This window comes from Bubalus bubalis, chromosome 22 (assembly GCF_019923935.1).
Source record: "Bubalus bubalis isolate 160015118507 breed Murrah chromosome 22, NDDB_SH_1, whole genome shotgun sequence".
Classification (NCBI taxonomy): domain Eukaryota; kingdom Metazoa; phylum Chordata; class Mammalia; order Artiodactyla; family Bovidae; genus Bubalus; species Bubalus bubalis.
The window spans coordinates 58203623-58229317 of NC_059178.1; the positions used below are offsets into that span (position 1 = coordinate 58203623).

General features: G+C 40.0%; 1 protein-coding gene across 3 annotated transcripts in view; it reads left to right on the plus strand.

Annotated features, from left to right (window-relative positions):
- The window catches only part of ZNF407 (zinc finger protein 407), a 393000-nt gene that overhangs the window by 226718 nt on the left and 140587 nt on the right, over positions 1-25695 (plus strand). For 2 of the 3 annotated variants that reach the window (XM_025273694.2, XM_044934535.1), the window contains exons 6-7: positions 884-967; positions 8494-8614. In XM_025273694.2, the coding sequence (XP_025129479.2) occupies positions 884-967; positions 8494-8614 (205 nt within the window). Of the gene's footprint in view, positions 1-883; positions 968-8493; positions 8615-18386; positions 20882-25695 lie in introns of those variants that run through there. The other variant, XM_044934536.1, reaches the window with a different exon arrangement.

The window sequence follows — 25695 nt, forward strand, 5'->3', positions numbered from 1 at the left end:
GGCTTCTGGGCTGGACTGCCTAGGTGCCAGCACTTATTGATCGAATATGCTGTAGAAGAGAGAGAGAGAGGTTGAGTTTATAAACTGCAGGGCAGAATGTTAGCTTGTGTAAAATGGTTTAAAAATGAGTTTGTATACATTTTAAACTAATATGAAGTCCACCAAATGTGTCTCTAATTGTTGAATAGTTTTCCAGTCAAGAGTTATCATTAAAGATAATGATAGGAGTTTTAATACAATTTCTTTAGCAATCCCAGACTTCCTTTCTCTTTAATGTCACGAAAGTTCGAGAAACATAATGGCACTGAACTGCCATTGGTATTGAGTAATGCAGATTTTACTGTTCCTTGGGATCTTCAGTATATTTGGAGAAATCATTTAATTCATATTGTTAAGCAGGAAGTTATTAAAGAAGACTCAGGATCAGGTAAAACCAATTCAATCTCCTTCAGCTGTTAGAAAATTCAATATGTTTTATTTAAGCAGAATCATGTATACTGTATATTAACCATTCCAAGCAATCTTTAGTCAGCCCAGAAAGGCCAGATGTATGGGAATTGTAAAAAATCAGGATATGCATAAAAACTGTTCAAGTGCATAAAGCAGCCCCATCTGGAAGACATCTACCAGAAATGAAGTTGTACAAAACCATTCCATTGATAATAAAGCTAATTTTTATGGGTCTGACAAGTATGTAATTATGTTCAGTGGTGCTTTTCAGATTTTATCACAGTCAATAAACCGCAGTGGTAATTTCATTCCCATTTGACATATTTACATGGAAACATTTGATTGGAGGAATTAGTAATCCTGAAAGCCTTGATAGATATGTTTTAATGATCTGTGACCTCCGCAGTCCCTCATCTGTTTATTGTTGCAACAGGCGAGAAGTCGTTCCTGTGTGACCTCTGTGGCTTTGCGGGTGGGACCCGGCACGCCCTCACCAAGCATCGCAGGCAGCACACAGGTCAGTGCGACCGCCCTGCCCCGTGGCCTGCGGGCCCAGCATTCGTTCCCGGCCCCCCGTGGCCTGTGTTCCCAATTTTTGTAAATCTGTGTACTTGAGGGTCTACGGAAAATTCTGTTTGAATAAGATTTTAATTCATCTGCCTTTATATATCTGTGAAGTGGGCCTACTGCACGTTTGGGGGATCAGGTGTCCTCTGTCAATTCAGGTTAAACAGGAGGGAAGAGTGTCTGAGGGTATCCCAGACGCTTCTCTGTGGGGGCTCTGTGAGGCCGGGGCACCCGCCTTCCTCTCTCGCTTGCCTCCTCTCAGTCAGTCTCTTCTGTCTATGTTCCTGCTCACCCTACCTCTTAGGTGCTTCTCTCCTGCTCACCTAGAGCCCTGCCTTCCCACCTGTGTCTCAGCCTCCCTAACTACCTGACCTTGTAGCCAGCAGTCCCTCTGCCAGTTGGAACAAGCACATGTGGTTGTAGGTCTGTCCTTTTCAGATATTTTTGCAATTAAGAATGGAAAGCAGTGAAGAGGCAACTTAAATAGATAAGGACATTGAAGAGAATCATTTTTTTTTCCCTCCATAATCATTTTCAGTGATTCAACAAAATCCTTTTGGTTAAGAACACATAAAGATGAGGAGTTGTAAACATTTATTAAAGTTGATTACCTACTGGTATGCTGTAATACATCTTACAAGTAGCTTCTGAATTATATGTGCCTGGGACAGTGCTGGGTTTTGGTGAGGTCCCTCATAACTATTAGTCAAACCACTTTTTACTCTCACAAGTATTCTAGTTTAGATGATAAATCATACAGTAATAGAATTAACTTAGCATTAGATTTTTACTGGGTACTGTGAGAATGGTGGAGTTTGGTAGTTATGCTCAAAATGGCATAAAATTAAAATACATGAAATACATAGTTTATGGTTCATTTTGATTCTTGTTATGTTATATATAACAGTCAGCTACAGGCACTTTAATGCCCATTATGCTATCTATAAGATCAATGAAAATTAATGCTAGCCATTCCTTTTAAATAGTAAGTTTGTATGTTTCAAATTTCTATATGGGATAAGGGATATTTTTGAGTTGAAAAATGTCCAATGTTAACATAATGGTGAAAACTCAACCTTTGTAAACAGAAAATTCTGTTTTAAGTTTACAGTCACGAGGTATGATCACATTTTTTTGAACCCAGTGATTTAGAGATTCAGTGTAAGAGATGGCGAAGAGCCCAATGGATGGCAATCACCCTTGGCTACTATTTGGGAGAAGTCGAGAATGTTTATGGTACAGTGTGTTCATGTGGGGTGTTCTGATTCTTAATGTTTTGAATTTTTTGATGCCTGAGCTGTTGCCGTGCCGATGGTCTCGCCCTGGCATGGCCCTGGGGGTCGTGGACCCCCTGTGTGCCCGTTACCAGCATGGCCGCGCCGCCTCTTCCCCCGCAGGGGGGCTGGTGAGGCTGTGATCACAGGCATTTACAGGTGATCGATCATGAACCTGCATCGAGCAGGCACAACTTTATATTTTATGTCAGGTCCAGAGGCTCCTTATTACTTTGCTATTAACTTTATACCATATAGGACAATGTCTCGCAGACAGAGGCATCTGTCTTTTTGGCATTTATCTGCCTCTGTGGCACAAATCAAACATGATTCTTTAATACCAAAGTCAGTTCTTAAGACTCTTTGCTTCAGCCAGACAGCTTACTACAACTCAGTCTAGGCCCTCAGCTTTTACACTGGATTTATAATATGTAAGCAACACACAACTTTTTTTTCTTTTTTCCAAGGCCAGATTTGTTTGGTTCATTTGAAATCTGTGGTTTTCTGATGTGGTCCTCCTTGACATGGTTTACCTTTTTAGCACAGAGTACCCACCCAAATTACAATCAGCTTGGAAAGGGGTAGGCATCAAAAGCATTCCCAATGGCATAAATAACTCCCACTGCAATACAGGCTGTCCAGGGGGCCGACACAAAGCATCTTCCATTCCGAGATTTACTTTTATCACCTGTCAGAGGCCCTTGATTCAAGGGCACAGGAGCAGATTCTCACGTGTAGTTGAAGAGTCTTGGCCGGCTTAATAACCACCAGCCTGCCCAAAGGAAGGAGAAGGCAACGGCGACCCACTCCAGTACTCTTGCCTGGAAAATCCCATGGACGGAGGAGCCTGGTGGGCTGCAGTCCATGGGGTTGCTAAGAGTCGGGCACGACTGAGTGATTTCACTTTCACTTTTCATTTTCATGCATTGGAAAAGGAAATGGCAACCCACTCCAGTGTTCTTGCCTGGAGAATCCCAGGGACAGAGGAGCCTAGTGGGCTGCTGTCTGTGGGGTCACACAGAGTTGGACACGACTGAAGCGACTTAGCAGCAGCAGCAGCCCAAAGGAATGCAGGGCGAACTTCCAGGGGAAGGGCCGGCCTGTCTGACAGATGGATGGCATGAAGGGCACCGCTGTCTGTCCGCAGCCGCTCTGGTGCCGCTGTCCTTTTACTCTCTGCCCCCGGAGCCTCAGATGCAGACTGTTCCTTGGTGGTTATCGTGCCCAGGATTACTGCTCGTCCAGGAAAGGAGGAAAAGTGACAGTATCTAAACTACCGTGAACTCTCAGGTTAGGGAACCAGGCAGCAAGGAAGTTACACCAGCAGGACATGTGCAGGGAGCCCTGTGGACTCACAGATAGCATCATTCAGGTAGTTAATATCTCACACATAGGTTTATTGATCCTTCTGGCTTTAGAACGACAGAGAATGCAGAGGGATGGTTACGGGTGCACCTAATTAGTTTGACAAGTCCATCAGAAACTTTTTGTTAATCAGTGCACCTGTCTCATTTCATGCAATTCACAGATATTACCAAATGGAAATACTTGTTTAAAATTTGTACAATTTTCTTTAAATTTTACAATCTGGAAATTGAGTTTGATTTACTTATTTATTTAGCTGTATATTGAGACTAACTTCTATATTTCCGAAGTATATTTTCTTGAAGAAATTACCTGAAATTTGCAGAAGAAATGATTATTTCTGGATAAGAAAAAGATGCTGATGGGCATATTCCAATAATAGTATTGAACATGTAATAGAATCAGTGAGTTATAGATTAACTGTTACGTATAGATTGAGCAAACTGTAATCTGTGTAAATGGACACAGAGTTCTTCTCCTGTCAAGAGCCCAGACATGCTCAAGTTTTCCTTCCTTTACTGGCTGAAGCTTGGTATTTTATGTAGTTTATTTTGAGATTATTATATTTTTTCTCTTCCGGCTTATAGATTATTCAAGGTTTCTAATACATAGTTTAATCTGTTTTGTTGTAAAGTTAAATATAAAGACACAGTTTATTGCAATACAATGCCAGTTTCATACAAACTTCAAATTATTACAGTTAAGAAAAATATCTACTTCTGCTTCATTAACTATGCAGAAGTTTGACTGTGTGGATCTCAACAAATTGTGGAAAATTCTTAAAGAGATGGGAATACCAGACCACCTTACCTATCTCCTGAAAAATCTGTATGCAGGTCAAGAAGCAACTGTTAGAACTAGACATGGAATAAGGGAGTGTTTCAAAGTTGCAAAGGGAGTATGACAAGGCTGTACATTGTCACTCTGTTTATTTAACTTATATGCAAAATACATCATGAAAAATGCTGGGCTGGAAAAATCACAAGCTGCAATCAAGATTGCCAGGAAAAATATCCACAACCTCAGATATGCAGATGACATCACCCTAATGGTAAAAAGTGAAGAGAAACTGAAGAGCCTCTTGATAAGGATGAAAGAGGAGAGTGAAAAAGTTGGCTTAAAACTCAACTTCCAAAAAGCTAAAATCATGGCATCTTGTCCCATCACTTCATGGCAAATAGATGGGGAAAAAGTGGAAACAGTGACAGATTTTATTTTCTTGTGCTCCAAAATCACTGCAGACAGTGACTGCAGCCTTGAAATTAAGAGATGTTTGCTCCTTAGAAAGAAAGCTATGACAGACCTAGAAGTGTAGTGTTAGTTGCTCAATTGTGTCTGACTCTTCGTGACCCCATGGACTGTAGCCCACCAGGCTCTTCTGTCCATGGAATTCTCCAGGCAAGATTGCTGCTGTGGGTTGCCATTTCCTACTCCACAGGATCTTCCCAACTGAGGGATCAAACCTGGGTCTCCTGCACTGCAGGCAGATTCTTTACTGTCTGAGCCACCAGAAAAACCCAATAATGATGAAAGCACCGGTTATTGGCCACCCTGCCAAGTATCTGACCTGTGTCTTAACTACTTTTATCCTCACTATTGTCTCTGTGTTTGGTGTCTTATCCTCCTGGTCTTGCTCAGGGGTTACCAGGTAGGGAGTGAAATATGAAAAAACCTGAATTGGGATTGAAGTCCTTTTGTCTCTTCTAACTGCTGCCCTGGGCTGCAGTGACAGACAAAACACCGTCAGATGAAGTGTGTATGCATTCACTAAATATTCCACAGCTATGGACAGGGCCATACAAATAGGAGAGTGTAGGCTGTATTTCTAAACACTCTGATTTTCAGGCAGACGTAGAGCTGTTGGCTGGCTGAATAGATGCAGAGTAATTGTAAACCAAGCTCTTTCATCGCTTATTTTCTATATGCTGGTATAGTTACAAAACTATTAATGAAAACATGAGAAATAAGTGAAGTATTGAACATATGTAAAATTAATCCATCCTATGTGTAAAGTTTCTTAGGAAAAGACGTCAGTTGATAAGAGCACCTGTGAATGTTACAGCTGTGATTCTGGGGAAGCTGGTGAGGCTCCTCTAGTGTGTGTAATGTGAGCGCCACACATCTTCTAAGTTGCCTAGGGAAAAATAAGAGGTGAAATTATAGTTTATAAATGGATAATCCAACAAATATATGCAAATAATTATCACTTTAACATGAAGTCAATATAATGTTCTTACCTATTTTATCTCCCCTGTGCCACTACCCCCCTCCGCCACCCCCTAGAAGTTTGAAATTTTATGTGTATTTTGCACTTTTAGCACATTTCAATCGGAGAAGGCAATGGCACTCCACTCCAGTACTCTTGCCTGGAAAATCCCATGGACGGAGGAGCTTGGTAGGCTGCAGTCCATGGGGTCGCGAAGAGTCGGACACAACTGAGCGACTTCACTTTTCACTTCATGCATTTGAGAAGGAAATGGCAACCCACTCCAATGTTCTTGCCTGGAGAATCCCAGGGACGGGGGAGCCTGGTGGGCTGCCGTCTATGGGGTCACACAGAGTCGGACATGACTGAAGTGATTTAGCAGCAGCAGCAGTACATTTCAAGACAGAGACCAATATTTTGTCTAAAATCATTATCTCTGTTTCAGTACAGTTCAGTTCAGTTGCTCAGTCGTGTCCGACTCTTTGCGACCCCATGAATTGCAGCACGCCAGGCCTCCCTGTCCATCACCAACTCCCAGAGTTCACTCAGATTCATGTCCATCGAGTCAGTGATGCCATCCAGCCATCTCATCCTCTGTCGTCTCCTTCTCCTCCTGCCCCCAATCCCTCCCAGCATCAGAGTCTTTTCCAATGAGTCAACTCTTCACATGAGGTGGCCAAAGTACTGAAGTTTCAGCTTTAGCATCATTCCTTCCAAAGAACACCCAGGGCGGATCTCCTTCAAAATGGACTGGCTGGATCTCCTTGCAGTCCAAGGGACTCTCAAGAGTCTTCTCCAGCACCACAGTTCAAAAGCATCAATTCTTCGGCGCTCAGCTTTCTTCACAGTCCAACTCTCACATCCATACATGACCACTGGAAAAACCATAGCCTTGACTAGATGGACCTTTGTTGGCAAAGTAATGTCTCTGCTTTTCAATATGCTGTCTAGGTTTGTCATAACTTTTCTTCCAAGGAGTAAGCATCTTTTAATTTCATGGCTGCAGTCACCATCTGCAGTGATTTTGGAGCCCCCAAAAATAAAGTCTGACACTGTTTCCACTGTTTCCCCATCTATTTCCCATGAAGTGATGGGACCAGATGACATGATCTTTGTTTTCTGAATGTTGAGCTTTAAGCCAGTTTTTTCACTCTCCACTTTCACTTTCATCAAGAGGCTTTTTAGTTCCTCTTCACTTTCTGCCATAAGGGTGGTGTCATCTGCATTTCTGAGGTTATTGATATTTCTCCTGTCAGTCTTGATTCCAGCTTGTGCTTCTTCCAGCCCAGCGTTTCTCATGATGTACTCTGTATAGAAGTTAAATAAGCAGGGTGACAATATACAGCCTTTTCCTGTTTGGAACCAGTCTGTTGTTCCATGTCCAGTTCTAACTGTTGCTTCCTGATCTGCATATAGGTTTCTCAAGAGGCAGATCAGGTGGTCTGGTATTCCCATCTCTTTCAGAATCTCTGTTTAAGTTATGATAAAATTCACATATTGAAAAGTAGATTCTCTTTCCCAAGCTGTTCCAGACTTAAAACATTTTTTAAACAAGTGAATTCAGTATCAGTTTTTAAGTTTAAATTTACACTAATGAAAATGAAATCACCCCATCTCAGGTACTCACCAGCCAGTATAGCTAGTGAAATTATAAAAACTGATCAGACCTGACTTCTTTGAGTTTGTGTGTGTGGAGAAAAAGGTATCAATCAGAGAGGCATACGTCCTGAGCAGGCCTTTGAACCACCCCGGGGCTGAACTGTGTCTGCAGATGAAGCTGGTGTGTCTAAGGGCTTCTGTGGCCGCTCAGTGGTTAAGAATACACCTGCCAATGCATGAGACCCAGGAGACAAGGGTTCGATCCCTGGGTTGATCCCCTGGAGGAGGAAATGGAAACCCACTCCAGTATTCTTGTCTGGGAAATCTCATGGACGGAGGAACCTAGAGGCCTGCAGTCCATGAGGTCACAGAAGAGTCGGACACGACTGAATGACTTAGCACCCACACACTGGTGTGTCTATACAGGGAAGGTGAAGTTTATGGTGCTGTTAAATATTATGTCAAATGTTTCTTTGAGGCCTCTTTACCTTTTACTCAACTTAGTGAATTGTAATTTCTCTTTACTTCTAAAAGTTTTAAAATTGGTGTCAATTTGTAGCTTGGTTTTGTTTTTTCTTCTTATTTAATTTCAAGATTTTAGTTAAGTTTTACACTGTGTATTCAAAGTATATTTTTGTTACATATTTTTCTGTGGTGTTAAGCTCACTAAAAGTTTTGTAATGATTCTAATCTAACATAGTGTGTTAAAGGATTCAAAATTCCAGTGTGAAACCAGATATTTATATTTTTATATGGATGAGTGCTTTGCTTTGTGTTTCTGTTTAGATTAGGCAATTTAGATTACGGTTTGTGTAAGTTATGTTTGAATACATGATCAGTATCTTGCTTCTGTTCTAATAGAGAAATAAAAAGTAATGGTTCTCACTCTACAAATAAATGTTCAAAAATCCTACATATGTGTGATCTTAAAATTTCATGGAAAAAATGTCTTTTTAATTGTTAATAACAGATTAAGCTCTTCATTTCCAATTTTTGTAATTGGAACGTATAACCCTTCTTGGTTTATTACAGGAGAAAAACCTTTCAAATGTGACGAGTGTAACTTTGCTTCCACGACCCAGTCTCACCTGACACGGCACAAGCGGGTACACACAGGAGAGAAGCCCTATAGATGCCCCTGGTGCGATTACAGGTAACGACTCATTGTGAAGCAGGCGTAATCAAGTGGGTCATCATGGTGGGTGAAAATCCTATAAATTCACCATCAATTAAATTTTTTTTTTTTTTTTTTTGGTGAGCGTGATCTACAACTATTTAAACATGATTCGCATATTAGGTTGGGAGTTTATTCAGTTCAGTTCAGTTCAGTCACTCAATCGTGTACGACTCTTTGCAACCCCATGAATTGCAGCACGCCAGGCCTCCCTGTCCATCACCAACTCCTGGAGTTCACTCAAACTCACGAGCATCAAGTCGGTGATGCCATCCAGCCATCTCATCCTCTATCTTCCCTTCTCCTTCTGCCCCCAATCCCTCCCAGCATCAGAGTCTTTTCCAATGAGTCAACTCTTTGCATGAGGTGGCCAAAGTACTGGACTTTCAGCTTTAGCATCATTCCTTCCAAAGAAATCCCAGGGCTGATCTCCTTCAGAATGGACTGGTTGGATCTCCTTGCAGTCCAAGGGACTCTCAAGAGTCTTCTCCAACACCACAGTTCAAAAGCATCAATTCTTCGGTGCTCAGCTTTCTTCCCAGTCCAACTCTCACATCCATACATGACCACTGGAAAAACCATAGCCTTGACTAGACGGACCTTTGTTGGAGTTTATTACACCACCTAATTTTGGTGACTCTTTAAAAGTGTAAAGTTCTCTTTACATTTTTTGTAATCTTACATTTTGGTTTTCTAATCCATTGGTGCACCTGACATTCAAGTGATTTTCTTTCTTTGCTCAAAGTAAGGAACCATCCAATTAATCAATTATTCAACACCCATGGCATCTCAGCTACTCTAAGTGAGGCACTCATTTAGACAGTGAAGATAATGTAAGAGATGTTTTCTGCCTTTAAGGATATTGTAGAATAATGGGCGTCTTGTAATGTTTTGTAAATACTTGTAGAGTTTGGTGTCACTTAAAAAGGCCAGGGGAGTGCATAGAGAAGGAGCAAGCTCAGTCCTGCTAGAGTAGAGAGTCTTTCAGCCATGGCTTAGAAGATGTAACTTTCAGACACACGAGTGTTCTACACGGATGCGGGTGGTTCAGCACAGTGTGGCATTCCCATGCCGAGAGCGTGTTGGTGGAGATGAGTGCTCCATCTGCTCACGGAGGCCCCAGTGGCTGTCCTCTGCCAGGTTGCAGAGTGACTTCACGGAGGCTGCAGGGCACAGGTGCACAGAGGTGGGAGTTGGGGGTGACCCTTTTACTCTCTGACAAGCTCCGTGCAGCCAGGGCATGATAGTGCAATGGGCATGTGGGTTGAGACTGGATCACACTATGCAGGGAGCCCATGAGTGTGCTCCGAGCTCACTGTGGCCTGTGAGACACCATGGCGTGTGCACTCAGCCGAGGGCCCTTTTCCTAGGGCCTCCATCAGCCAGACGTGGGGCTGAAGGTCTCATGCACCCATTGTGCATGGAAATGTGGAAGCACTGAGGGCAGTTCTTAAGTGCAGCCTGCCCTGTGATGTATTGGAATCTCCACCTTAACCTGCAGACTTTGTAAAAACATAGATTTTTGTTATTGCTGCAGATGTAGACTGTGCATTCAGTAAATAAATGCCACAATCCCTATTATTAGCCTCATTATTGCGTTTTTATGTCAAAGGTCATCTAATAGTACAGAGATATTACAGATACATTTCATTCACCAATTATTTATTCCTTCACCTTTTTGTCAGTTCTGTTTTATGCCTAACACTAAATTGGTAATATCTTTGAAATTTGGTAAAATGGTGATCCAGTTAGAGATAGGCATAGAAATTCTAAGACTCTGATAATATGAATTCTTTAAAAATCACACTGTATTACATGCTATTTTATTTTATTAAAGAGGTTATGTTGTAGTTGCCTTTCCTACAAAACATGGAAGCAATTACAAATTTATATAAAATTTCCCTTAATTATAACTCTTGTTCAGCCTCTAAGTTGTGTCCCACTCTTTGTATCCCTGTGCACTGCAGCACGCCAGGCTTTCTTGTCCTTCACTATCTCCCAGAGTTTGTCAAACTCATGTCCATTGAGTTGATGATTATCACTTTTAGCTGTTAGGATTTTATTCTTTCAGTCTGTACATTATGCCTAAATTTTGAATCTTTTTTTTTTTAGTTTCTTTCATGATCAATTTTAATTTTCACACTTAAATTGTATAACCACCTTATTTCATTTATCCTGTATAACTGTGGTTTCAAACTATAATTTTTAAGGTGCAGAACTGTTACTTTAGACACGATCTTACACATGTATTAAATAGATAAAAGTGGTATCTACCCGTTACAGATTTCAGAGCTGCACTCTGTCGTAGTCGCTTACTATAGCACTGACAAACATCGTAGAAGACTCGTGATAGCAGCAAGTTTTCCAGTGGGAGCAGTTATTGCTTACCGTTGCAGTAAGCTCCATGTCCTGTTTGTGACTTTGGAGAGAGCACTCAGCAGGGCTGGGTAGTCAGGAACTGCTCCGTGAGGCTCAGGGCTCACCTGAGGTCGTTCAGCTTCTTACTCGGTTGTGAAAGACACGTGGGTTGAGTACCAGTTTACAGAAGCGCTGCTGATGTATGGTAGGAACAGACTGAGGTCACTTATCCAGAGCCCTTGTTTTCACTCTTATCTCAGGTTGGGACTTCAGGTGGCTGTAGGCTTTACTCGACTTGACCATTTCAAGGTACTGTTCAGTGAGGTAATGCAAGAGTTTCAGTGCCCTGAAGGTTGTTAGTGTGTTCAAATTTATTTATAATACTTGCCATGATGGATTTCTTTTTTTTTTAACAGTATTTCAAGTTAAAAAAAGTCAATCATTAGGTAATGGCTGAAATACCTTAAACTTTCAAAAGACCTGGTCTTAAAACTGCTCTTTCCTTCATCTTTCCTTCAATATAATTTCAATACTTGCATGGCCTCAAGTTAGATTGATAACAATAATAACTTTATTAAATTTTTAGACAGTTATGCAATTTTAAGATTTTTGCTCCAAAAGTACTTTAACCTAAATCTTTGTGCATAGTATGTGACTTTTTTGGAGGAAATTTGTAGAAGTATGATTTCAGGCTGTTGGTACCCAGATGGGGGTGTGAATTTTGTTTTGCTGATTGGTACTGTGTTTTGGTTGGATCTCTGTATGCAGAAACATATTTCTAAGTATGTTAGGCTTTCTTGGTGTGAAGTCATGTTATACTTTTGCCAAGGCTGAGGCTGTACTACTTGTCCCCCTACTTGAGTTACCTCCTTGAAACAGCATCACTTCCACTGAGCAGTGCGTTTGAGCCAACTGGATCCCATTCTTTCCATACCTCTTTGAGCCCAGCGAGAAGAGGAGCTGGTATATTCTAAGACTGTTGTTACTGTCCTGTGAATTAATACTCAGGGCATTTATATCTAGTGATCACTCTCAAATTTCCTTCGAAATGCTGTAAGTGCTTGATAAAATGGTGATTTTGTCTTCATTTAAACCTTTTAAATTGAATGTTATTGAAAGTAAATAATTTCAACAGTTTCTGTTCATATGACAGTTTTATCTTCTGTGTATACATGGTGAGATTTACTTTCACTAAATAGACGAAGACCAGTTAACTTGACCAGGAATAAAAAAAAAAACTTCCAAATATTTGAATACTCTTAAAGTTTGGGACTGTGAATGAAATCTAGGCTGAATTTTCAGCAGATCTTTTTGTTTTCTTACTGATGAAAATAAGATTTCTAAATGAGCATATGGTTAACTTCATGAAGACTGTTTTAACTACACAGCATAGGAAGAACAAACTGCTTACCAGGTCTACCTCACAACAACAAAGAAAGTATCTTCTTTCACAAGGTAAATAAATTGGAGTATGTGTGATTTCTATAGAATAAAAATATATATAAGATGATCACATATTTCCTGAGAAGATATGGTCATATTTGTCTTATCACTGCCTTTTCATAATATTTTGTTGCTTGAAATATTTAAATACTTTTTTATGTTTAGATTTTTTTCTGCTTAGTATACATAGATAAAAGTTATTCCTGTAGAGTATTTCTATCATTGTCATTATTAGTGCTTATTTGCAGGTAAGTTGCCATCATTAGAAATGAAAGTATTATTTGAATTTCATTAGAAAATATATTTTTTCATTTTATAAATTGAACATTAGTGGAGAAATACTAGTAGTTATAATTATTCATGAAAAATGTGAATATAGATTTGTTTACAAAAGAATTTTATAATTGGTCTTTTGAACCTGGGGCTATTTTTCAAGTTTGCATTATTAATTTAGGCAATGACATCTCATTCTGTTTAGATATAAACATGTACCCTTTTCTTAAGCGTTTACTGTCTGAAATATCCAAAATTCTAATCCATTACAGATCAGTATATTCCATCATTGCTTCAAAACTTTTGAACCATTAATTAGTATTCATTAAAATTTTGAAGGGTAAATTTAGACTCATAGCATTGTTCTACCATATTATTTATACAGGAAATTCTTTAGATTTTTTTATACATTAACTTGGAAACAATCTAACATTTTTCTATATTTTTGTTATATATTAACTGTCACTTCTATATTAATGAGAGAAATAGAAAAAACTCTAATATGTTGTACTAAGTACCCTTTCTAATAATGTAAATCCTTATTTCCCCATGGAGTTTATTAATATTGAGCTATACTCTGTTTCACTGATGATGCTGGCTTCACATGAGATTAGATGACTTGCACTGTGTTGGCCATAATTGGGCTTTTATTTTACATGAAACTCACCTTCTCATTGGCTTCCATTTTTTAAGATTTATGGAGAAAATACAGTAAATGCATATTAACCATAAATGCATAAACCACTGATAAGTCATAAAATGTAACACAAAATATTATCTGCAGTACTAAAAATATGAAGGATTATCTTATATTATACTTTGAATGTCATTTAGTAAATTAAAGAAAACCAAGTTGAGGCCAGACTCCACCAGTTTGATCATTTACTTACTATGTCTCTGTTATTGATCTTGGAACACGTTCATTGTTTCCTAAGACAGATTTTTTCTCAACTGTATGCCTTAATACTTGCAGTGTTACACACTGTAAAAAGCTTTTTACTGTTCTACTTTTGTATTTTATTCATTATTTTTATTATTATTTGAAATTATAATTTCAGTTAGAAATATGACATATCATAGAGCTGAGGAATAAAATTTATAATTCCTGCCCCATATTAACAATTTACCCCCCTTTCTTTGCTAAACTTGGACATACACTTTGATTCATTTCCTTACTTGATGGCTTACTTACCCTTGGCTGATGTACTTCCATAGCATCATTAATACATTAGGTTTTGATCTCAAGAAAAGTTTTCATTTCTTTTGGATGAGAGCAGGCTAAGAATGTTTGATGTAACCTTTGACCCAAGTAGTGGAGTCTCAACAAGAAATGTGCTTTCTGTGATATCCCCTAACATCTCTTTTATTACTCTTCTAAATACTTTCTTTAATGTTTCTTATGATAAAATTTGCTGTTTTTACACATGTGACTGGACTGGGTAGAATTTAGTGTCTGTCACAACCATTTGAAATATGTGTGTGTGTCCTAGAAAATTTTTGTAAAAAAAAAACCTTTTAACATTTCACGTATATTATGCTTCACTAAGTATGAAGGCGCTAAGGCCTCATGCACGATGGATCATTGTTCTGCCCTTCGTAGCATCCTGGCTGGAGGACGTTCTCTGCAGGGATCACCACTCCCTGTGGGGGACTCCCCAAGGGTTCCAGTTCTCCTCTGGCTTCCTGTGCAGGTTCATAGGCAGTAGCAGGAGAAGCAGTAGATGGGTCAAACTTGGGTTTGCCCCGAATAATAATACCAAGGAGAAAAAATAGGTTTTTATCTTTGTAGCAGAACAGCATTTATACCAAGAGAGAAGGGGAATTATATGTACCAAAATGAACAGCACTTGTTTCTTTTCCTGAAGAATCAGAGGTAGCATTTGTTTCTTTTGGGTGACATTGAAGTTCTTAAAGAATAATGATATTACATAAAAATAATTGAATGAAAATATCTAGTATTCATAATAGATATAATTTATAGTTGAAGCAATTTGACCGATGTCAAAAGCCTAGTTATATCAGAACAAAATTCAAATTGAAAACTATTTTTGTCAGTGGAATAAACCAGACAAAGAAAGACTAGTATCCCATGATATCACTTAATGTGTGGAATCTTAAAAAAAAAGAAAAAGTCAAAAAATAGCGAAAAGTAGTTGCTAGGGAGTGAGCAAAGTAGGGAGAGGTGGGTAAAATGGTATAAACTTTCAGTTACCACATGAATCAGGTCTGAAGAGCTAATGCATCAGTGATAAAGTATTTTGAATACTTGGAATTAGTGAAGAGAGTAGAACTTAAATATTCTCACCAAAAACAAACAAATAAAACATACCAGTCAGTACTATTTCATTTGTATCACGTCTGTTTTCTCTTTATATTTACTGGGCTTCCCTGGTGGCTTAGCTGGTGAAGAATCACCTGCAATGTGGGAGACCTGGGTTCGATCTGTTCTATCCTAAAATAAGAGTACTGCTCCTCTGATTACTGGAATGAGGAAACAGATGTCCTCGGCTGAAAGCCTCAAAGTCCATCACTTTGCAGACTTCTTTTGGGATAATGATTCCAAAGCACTCCTCCGTTTGTGGAGAGTGTCTTCTGGAAGCTAGATGCGTCTCCTGTACTGTGTGCAGTGCCCGTCCTGGCGGAAGGCCCTTCCTGCTCGCCACCGTCACACAGCTCAGCGAGTTGCAGGTAGATGTCAGTACATGGCTGGCTTGTGGAACCAAATCTGGTCGTTGGCAGCGTAAATGTTGGTTAGGAAGATTGTCCTAGCAGATGTCAAGGTGGCACTTTCTGGAGGTGTACTGTTCTTTCTCGTGAAGTAGATGTTTCTGGTAAGTTTCCATGCCATCTTTTGAGGGGTTCCCTAACAAGGAGTATAATTGTATTTTCAGGTTTTTCTGTCCTAATTATAAAAGTCAGACTGTATGTAAATGTATTTTTTTTATTCCTAGCATTTCTGTTTCAGTAGAAGTTAAATTCTTTCCTAACAAATATCTCCTAATTTTCTGTTTCATTAGTGAATTAAAAAAAAAAATTCTGAGTAGTTTTAACTGTTCTAGTTTAATTTGGTTTTGTATTTTCTGTAATGTGTATATCTAATGTTATTTTTATCTGTAACATATTTAAGTTTTCTTGTCTGCCCTAAGACACCCAACGATACAGACTTTTAAGAATTTTTGTCTAAGCCTATGTGCTAATATAGCACAGTATTTATGTCAGGCCTTTAGTTACTTTTGGTAAATTAATTTTCATCTGACAAAACTCATTTAAGTATTAAAAAAAATCTGTAGACCTAAAAACAAATAGATTCCATAGTATTAAAAATTACAAATTGGTTCATATGCGTTTAAAAGGGAGAAAAGTCTCAGGTAATTTGTTTTGTTTATCACACAAGTTTTAAGTTGTTTTGTTTGTTGATGTAGCTGAAATAGGCATTGAGATCACAGATTAATTAGAAGAGCCGTTTTGAACACAAAGTGACCATACATTCCCTTTGCTATCTCTTAAAGTAGAATCCAGATAAACATGTTTATTTAACCTGCTGGCTCTGAATCCCACATCCAGTCATTATAGAAGGACCAGCGCTATCTTTGGGGATGGTCTTTCTACAAGGAATTACTATGGACAGTCCCTCGGGTGGTAGTTAGATATATCTGTATATATTGTGGTAGAAAGAAAGACCTTAGAGATGAAAAAAATAGAAAATATTTTTGGGGCAGTAATCTCTTGCATAATAAGTTATTCCTCAGACACTAGAGCTATTATCACACAACAGAACACTTCACAGTGTAACTATCTATATCTCCTGGCAGTAGAGGCTCATACAACATAAGCTTGTTAGGAAAACTCTGTAATCACCAGGATTATCTAGAACAACAGTTGGAAGAACATTAGACACACCCTTCTGGTTGTGTGGTTGAATTTCACAAACTCAGTTGTGGAGTCGAGAGAAAATAATAGAACAGGATACCTTTGAGATGTATGGCAGTTTTACTACCTGTCATGAGCTCAATGAGAATGCCAAGATATTAGTTATTTCATTTTGGATTTGGATCCTTTGTTTCAGTGTATTCTGAAATATTGCCCCTCTAGGGACTGTTTTAAAAACATTCTGAAAGAAAGAAGCGGAAGAAGAGAAAGAAAACCTGGGAATGAGCAGGCAGTGGGGATGCAGCATGTATATGAGCAAGCGTCCCTATCAGCATGCCTTGTAGACATCAGAGCCCTTGAGTGGAATAAGACGCGGCCGTCTTGGTAGCGCCAGTGCACATTTTGGCTTTAGGTTAAGAATGTCTGTAAAAACAAGATGACATCTTTTCTCTCTCACACATCTTTCTTTTGTTAATTAAGAGAACGTGGCACAAATCCTCTGTTGACTTTTTCCTACTTGAGAGAAGCACGTTGGCTAAATATACTCAGTCCTTTCTTTCTTATGTTTTGTTTTTTTCATCTTGAGTTACAACTTTTAAGAAATACATGAAATGTCATAAAACAGATTAGAGTTTTCCATAGAGGAAAAATGTGATGAGTTTTTAGTGCTTGCTTGTGCTTGAGTAAATCAGTTGATCTCTTAGATTTAATTATTTGAAGTAGAAATTGGTTGGCACTTAAATCTGAGAAATTTGTTTTGTTCTAAAAACCTCAAATAGCTTTACTTTAATAAAAAGTAGAGTTCTGCCCCACTTCCCACTCCCAAATTATATTTTTTGCTTGGTTTTAGATCATCTTCTCCCATCAGCAAGCCTGGATTGTAGGGCCCATGGGATTGTGTGGGGACGGGGGCAGGACATCCTGGGGGCTGAGTCCATGCCGGGTATTTTGCTTCTTACCCCACAGGCAGTGAGTGTGTAGATAGTGGAGAATATTAAGGAGGAAACTGACATATTCATATTTTGCTTTGCAATAGTCACTGATGCGGTACAAATGAGGAGCCAGAGAGGGACACAGCAGAAGTTGAGAGAGCATCTGAAAGACAATTGTGAAGGTGCAGGCAGAAATAATAAGCGACTAACCCTAAACCCACATGGTAGCCATAATGGGCATAGAGAGAAGCTGATCTCAGCGCTTGTTAGGAGGGCGAATGAACACGGTGGCCAAATGGATGACTTAGGGGGCCGAGTGACAGAAAGATGCGCCATCCTTTCAGTGCCGCAGCCGGGGCTGCTCGGTGAGTGGCTGTCGCTCACGGGTTCCTCACCCCTGGAGGAGAGGGAGCCCTTTGGGAAAGTGATGGCGAGTGTGGGTTGGCTTTGAAATGTCTTTGAAATGCCCGTGGATGCCCACATGAAAGCAAGCCAGGAAATGTGTAGGTCAGCGCTGATGCATGTGCACCCGGAAGCACTGATGCGAGTGGTGTCTCCCTTGGAAAACGTGGTGAAACAGAGGGGCGAAGAGCAGGTGTTGGAGAGACGGAGCGGTAGCCTTCCAGCAGTGGAAGGGACCCTGGGCAGCAGGAAGGAGCGCCTGGGACAGGACACCTGCCTCAGCTCCCAGAGGTTTTCTGCGGGAGCCCAGATCCAGCACGGGGGTAGGAGCAGAAAGCACACGCGTGGTCAGAGGTGAGGCTGTGGGGAGAAACCAGAGCAGAGAGCTCAGTCATGTTGTAGTTGAGTGTTTGTTTTCATTTGCTTGCTTAAGATTGTTTTTAAAATCTTACTTAAATACTTACATGCCACAGTGACGGAGCCAGCTGAAACAGCGACGATGAACAGTGCCTAAACTATACCTGACGACTCAGACGGCGCACGTCAGCTGAGGGTTTTGTGACAGAGCGGGAGGCCTGGTAGTAATTTTGAAGCGTCGGCCGTGCCTCTCTCTTGAACTGGAGAACTCCAGCTTCACACCCCGGAACCTCTACGCCCAACTGCTGTGACAAGGCTCCCACATTTGGGGGCGCTGCATAATGCTAAATTTAAATTTGTTGTGGTTAGAGTTTTGAATCAAACAACACAGAAATTGTGTCATGGGATTGCTCTGCTCCCCCTACATATACACCCAGTCCTGGGATTTTATTTGCTTTCTACGAAGAATTTACTTCCACAAAAGATTGCACTGCTCTGACTGTTAGATGTAATTCACAATTTTGCTTGGCACAATTGAGGGTGACCATTTAACCAACAGTCATTTAAATGTCATCTTTTAAAGTGTGTCTTCTTTTCTGTGACTTATTCTAAACAATTTTGCTCATGGTTGAGGACTTCTCTAAGACTGGCACGTATGACAGGCCCCTCTAGTGACGTCAGAAGTCTGTGGAAACTCACAGGCATTTACTGTGATGACTCCCATGTGTATTTACAACCCTTTCTGTTTGTTTTACCTTCATTTGTTTGACTTTATTAGTAATCACAAATATGGTATAACTCTTATCAATCACAGCTTTAATTATATTCTTTATGTCCATTTGTACTAAAACTTCGGTTTCACCCCATTTTAGATTGATCCCTGCCTTCTTCAAATTGCCATATTTCTAGAAACATATAACTCGACTGGAATGGTCCTACCAAGAGAAACGTAATAATAAGGACCATGCGGCAGTGGAGTTAGTGTGTGTATGGCATGGAAAGAGAAGCAAATATATCACTCCGCAGGGTGAGATAGGGTGCATGATTTGTTTTCATGACTTAGGGTATATTATAACTGCTGAGTGTTGGTGTCAGTTGTACTAAACCACTAAAAAGTGGAAATAAGTCATCTATATTGCTCCACAGGTTGATGTATGCTTTTCTTTTGCATTCACTCACATTCTGTTTGGGTTTCCTTTGATTCTATAGGAATTTTCGCTGCTTTGTTTTATTATAAATTCGAGTTCCACAGGAGGATTATGGCTGCATCTCAGAATTTGGTTTTAGCTTGTCTTTCACCTTTAAAAATGAAAAGTGCTTTTCCCTTTGCAAATTGAGATAGTTCTGGATATCTTGCCATAAATTTTTGGCACCATTTCTGTGAGTACATAAAGGTAATAGAAATGATCAGCATAGTGCCCCTGAGGTAGGTTCATTTTAGCATTGGCTACAATGTTTTATTAAAACAGTTGGGGCAGCTTCTGTCCTATCGGCTAGCACAGCTTTCTTAAGAAGGTTCTCAAAGACACGACAGAAGAGTGGCAGTGAATAAGGAATATATAGTAAGGAATATGTATAGTAAGGAATATATAGGAAGTGCACCCTCAGATTCAAGGAGCTGTGTGCCTGGGAAATATATGGATAACATCAGCATATATACAGACACACACACACACACACAAAGTTACGTGCTCCTCCCAATTACTGATTTCGTATGAGCTGTGTAAGCAACGCTATGAATGTAAAGGTCACACAATCCAAATCTTACTTCTTGTCGTGGGCGCTTTGTTTTCAACTATGTACCCACACAGACATATTCTACCTGCCTTGCATCCATTTTAACACAACAGCCTTCCAAAGCATGGTGTGTTCTGATGTAAAAGAGATTCAAAACAAGGCTCCAGCTTTATTCTTACAGCTTTTTTTTGGTTTAAAAGTGGAATATATGTTTGCTTTAGCTGTGAAAGCACAATCAAGGCACCGTGATAAGTGAGTCAGCGCTGTAAAAGTGAAGCGAGCTTTGCCTTCACTCACATGAGCTATAGAAGGAGGAAGCTTTATTGTCCCTGGGAAAGTGATAAGGCAGAGTAATTGTATATTATACTGTCCCGGAACATCTGCCTGAAGACTGTTGGAGCAATTCATCTATCATGGACGATGCAGCATGTTTTGTCTTTCTGCTTTAACCCGTCCCCACTGCTGGCCTGCGCGGAGGTTTTGATAGGGACTGCGCCTGGGCCCGGGCTCCCATTAATCAGTCCCCTTGTTCAACACTCCAGCTGACATAATTACAACCTGCGCACAGCAGTTATTCAAGTCGAGTCCTTGTCACTCGTGGTGCGAAACTACACGGCGCCGATCCCGGAGGAGATTGCCTTATCACACAGAACAAGGGCTCGCAGGAGCCGAAGGGAATAGGAATGCGGAAATGTCTTCCGGGAGCGCTATATATTCCTTTAAAATAAGACATTTGAGAGACTTACAAGGGACAAAGGGAAGCATTGTGTGCGGTGACTGAAATGAACCGGTTATGATTTTTAAATGCATTACGTGGAGCAATTTTGTAAAAATGGACATAGGTTATTAAATAAACTCAGTTGTCCCCTCGTCATCAGTGATTCTTTTAAGTTTTTCTTCAAAGTGATCATGAAGCTCTAGGATTATGGAAGGTTGAAATGCTGCTCAGTAGGACTCAATTGAACAACGTGAATAAAATATGTGTTTTAAATCTTCTGTAAATATACACTTAACTCAGAGAGTTTCTTAAGGAAAAGAGAGTCTGGGAAGAGCCTTTCAAGAGCTTTGCAAAGACAGGGAAGCTCACTATTCCCTCTGGCCAGGAAATAACTGTTTGTCGCACCTCCTCTGTCTGACTTTATGATGGGTAGCTTACTGACCAGCTCCTTGGTGTAGCAGGTGTGAGAGATGTAGTCTCCTTTCAGCCACTTAAGAAATTTAAAATTTTATGGCACCCCCACCCCTGCCCCTAATGGACCAATTTATGGGCATGTCGTGAGTTACGTGGTCAGGTCTGCAAACCTCCTGGATGAGCTGTGCTCTCAGGCATGCATGCAGAAGCTGTGGGTATTGTACATCCAGCCTTTGTATTTTTTTCTTTTTTTTTTGGTCTCTTTGACATTATAAAATTGTCCCAGGTAAAATCACGTTCTGGCCTCGGCTCTCAGAAAGATTGTGAAATGTATTTTTGGTTCTGTAAAAATTTCCATTCTATCACCTTAAGTTTGAAAAGCTTTCAACTAGAAAAGCTACAGTAAACTACTACGTATGCTGAGATTTATATCTTGAATTATAAAGTAATATTGTTTGTGTGTGGCTATTTCAGGCAAAAGTTCTTTAAGGGCAGGCCTTCCTGTGGTTCCAGCCTGCCGAGTGTCTGTGCGCCCCTCAGCCCCTCTCCCCCTTCAGCCTCTCCACCTGCTCAGTGTCTCTGCTCCTCTGTTACTCCTCCAAGTATGATTCCAGTGACTGCTTGGACTTAGCAGGAAGTCAGGCTGTATTCCTATTCTTTGTTAAAGATCCTTTTCTTTTGAAGGCTTCTCATTTACATGCCTTTCCTGGTTTTCAAGTGTTTCATTTGCTAAGCTTGGCTAGTTAACAGAAAAGAGGAGAATAATACTCATTCTCTAAGGACATCCATCCATCCATTCATCCATCCAGTGTTCAGTCATGTCCAGCTCTTTGTGACTCCGTGGACTGTAGTGTGCCAGGCTCCTCTGTCCATGGGATTTCTCAGGCAAGAATACTGGAGTGGGTTGTCATTACCTTCTTCAGGGGGTCTTCTTCATCCAGAGATCAAACCTGTGTCTCCCTCATTGGCAGGTGGATTCTTTACTGCTTGAGCCATCAGGGAATTCCCCTGAAAGGACATAAGTTTGTAGAAATAGAGTGGGGGAGGGCTCTGTTTATTTCAAAGGTCCAATATAAAAAGAGTGGCAAGGTAACAATGAGCAGGATTTCCACCAGTGTCACTGGAACCACAGATGACAAGTGAGAGGAGAAGAAGCAACAAGTATGGCTGACCTCAGGGCCAGTTTTCACCAGTCATGGCCTTCAAGCAGTAGATGTCATTGGCTCAGCCTTGGAAAATGTTTTTGTCATCAAGTTAGTTTGAGAAACATTCTCTGTTTTACCACCCTCTTCAGATGCATAATGAGTAGCATACTGAACACTCACAGAGTTACTGCTGTTTAAAAAAATATGTAATTTGTGTAACTGAAATGTATGAAACATTGGCCACCAAAGTCTTTTCACTGCAGCCCTATAGGCATCATGCTGGACTAAGTGGAATGTTGGGGTAGTTCTGTTTCCTAAAGGCTGTTGTTGTTGTTGTTCAGTTTATGGCATTTGTGTTTGAATTTTATCCAGGAAAGCTTTTTCCAATCAAGAGTATAAAAATATTTTCTCATATTTTCTTCTTCTGCTGCTGCTGCTGCTAAGTCGCTTCAGTCATGTCCGACTCTGTGCGACCCCAGAGACGGCAGCCCACCAGGCTCCCCCGTCCCTGGGATTCTCCAGGCAAGAATGCTGGAGTGGGCTTCCATTTCCTTCTCCAATGCTAGCACTTTAATAATTTAGTGTCCTTGTGTTAACCTTAAAATCCAAATAGCATTTGTTTTTGCATGGTGTAAGACCACGAGAGTCTATAAGTTATCTTTCCTCATGTGATAGGCAGTTGACTGAACACCATTTGTTGTGTGACCCACCATTTCCTCATTGATCTGAAATGACATCTTTATCCCTCGTATCCATGGGTCTTTGTATTCTCTGTCCTGGTGATGTATCAGGTTCAACACTCCCAGTGACATTCACCTGTTTGCTGAAAATCGTTGATAAAATACCCCATTTTGGCCATAGGGATATAATTTTTTATTCTTGTACCTCTAGCAATCTAACCAGCACAACTCTTTAGTAATCTAAAATTCTCAGGCTCTTTCCTTCTGGGTCCTTCAGTGGGAACCTACATGGCAGAGGGCTGTGTGTCTTGGGCCGTGTTAGGTGAATCATGCAGGAAGCCTGAGCAGCTGCTTCTTCCTCAGAGAGTCCACAGTGTTTCTTAGACCTGGTGAATTTATGAGTTACATACTGCTGGTTTAAAAAATGTAGAAACTTCTTAAATTTTGTTTACCTAAAGCCTTTCATAGGATTATTCTTTATTCATTGTGGATTACTGTTTTAATGATACAGTGGAAACCTCCTTCAACTGAACTTTAGATAATTATGCATTTATAATACACTTGTTCCAAAAGAAACTTAACTACAGAGGAAAGAGGAAGTGCATTTCTAAACGTATAGGCATACAACCCTATATAACTGCATAGTTTATTTTTTAAATAAATTGAAATTGCCTTTCATAATAGTAAGTAAATTGCTAATGATGATCCAGAGAGTTGAACTCTATTGCTTTCAACAGAAAGACTAGTTGTGGTGATAAACAGTGAATTGAGCACCTCCTGTATTTTCTAAACTTGTTTAATGTCATTTACCATAATTCATGATGGCCTTATGAGACATGTATATTATTAGCATAAAACAACAAAATACCCCATGGTCTGAAAGTGTAGGAGGCAAAGTATTTAAAAAAAAATTCTGTATTTATTTAAGCAGAACTTTCAGAATATTTAAATGTCAGGTTATGTACATAACTTGCCAAGTTGTTAACAGGAGACCAAGATAGTGGTGAATTTCATACATAGAAGTTTGGGAGTGGTAAGGCAGACACATGGCTTCTCTTGGGAAAGGAATTTTGGGATCCGTGTTTACATTAGTGTGTGACATCTGTACCTGCTTTCTCTGCATTTCTATATTAAGATAATGTTACCAGTACACCTTAGTTAAATACACAGAAATTACCTGATTGTGTCTTAGTGATATTACTTTATTATCAGCCCAGGTCTCTCTGCTTCCACAGTTAACTCTCCATATCCACCATGCCAGCTCACCTCATGGCTTGGGGGAGAAGTGGTGACCTGGGAGGAGAAAGAGCAACACAGGTGGATGGACTGTATCAGACATGAGTCCTGTGCAGCCTGGGTCATTTCAATGGATGAGCACGTGCAAAACAGACCAGCAGACTGGGACAGAAAATCCAGACTTAGCTTCAAATAAATCAGATATTCATGGAGGTAGCACTTCAAGTCAGTGAGAGATCTGGTGAGCAGTGTGGGGCCACAACTTATACCATGCTCTAGGGGAATTTTGAAAGGACTCTAATACTTAGTAGAACAATGCAACTATTCAAGTACTAGAGCCAATTTGGGACAATTCTTTTATGACCTCTAAGTAAGGAAGCCACAGGACAAAAGATGAACAAAATAAAACATTTCTGCTTTACCGAAGATACTATAAACAAAGTCTAACTGAAAGTAAGGAAGAGATATTTGCTACTTCTGTCATAGACAAATGAGTTTACCTCCCTTATGTATAAGAGAATGACTAACAACCCTTAGGAAAACAACTCATAAAAATATGGAAAAATGGTACAGAGGAAGCAGAATACACATGGAATTTCAATATTTGAAGCAACTTTATTCATTACAAGAGGAATGCAGATTAAAACTGTTAAAAGTTGGAAATTGAACCCCGCCTCGAGCTGTCATTTTTCACCCACCACATTGGCAAAAACTTGAAAGTTTGGTAACACAACACACTACATTGGCACGACTGTGCAGAAACAGGCTCTCTAAAACATTGTTGGTGGAAGTGTGAATTGCTACACCTCCTCTGGAGGACCATTTGGCATCATTGATCAAAACTACAAAAGCATATGCCCATTGACATTTGAAGCAATTCCACTTGGCATTGTGACATTCTCTTGGCATCCTGAGAAAGGGAAAGTTTCACAAGAGAATTCATCACAAGCTTGTTTACACTAGATTATTCATCACAAGCTTGTTTACACTAGATTATTCATCACAAACTTGTTTACATTAGTGAATGATCAGAAATGACCTAGATGCTCATCAGTAGAGGATCAGTTAAATGCGGTATTCTCTGTCCTTACCAGGAAATTCTGTGTAGCTATTAACAAAGGAAGGAAAGGAGGCGAAACCTAGGGAGGGAGTGGTAGGGTGGTGGGGGGAGGGAGATGTCAGGAAGGATGCTGTGCTCTTATGTAGTCATGTGGAGAGGTCCCCATGCCCTGCTGTTAGGTGGAAAAAGTAAGATGCCAACACATGTTATGCCAACAGATTTACATACAAGAAGAGGGGAGAGAAAAAGATTTAGTGTGTTTGTGTATTGAAAAAAAATTGTTAGTTCTCCCAAAAGATTGATGGACAGTTAGTGGTTCTGTGTCTGTGGTCCAGGGTAAGAGGGTGGTGATCCAGGCTGTGGTAGGAAGAGACTTCACTGTCTCGGTCTCTCATTATTAGACTGTTTGATGTTTGAAATATGTGAAGGTAGGTT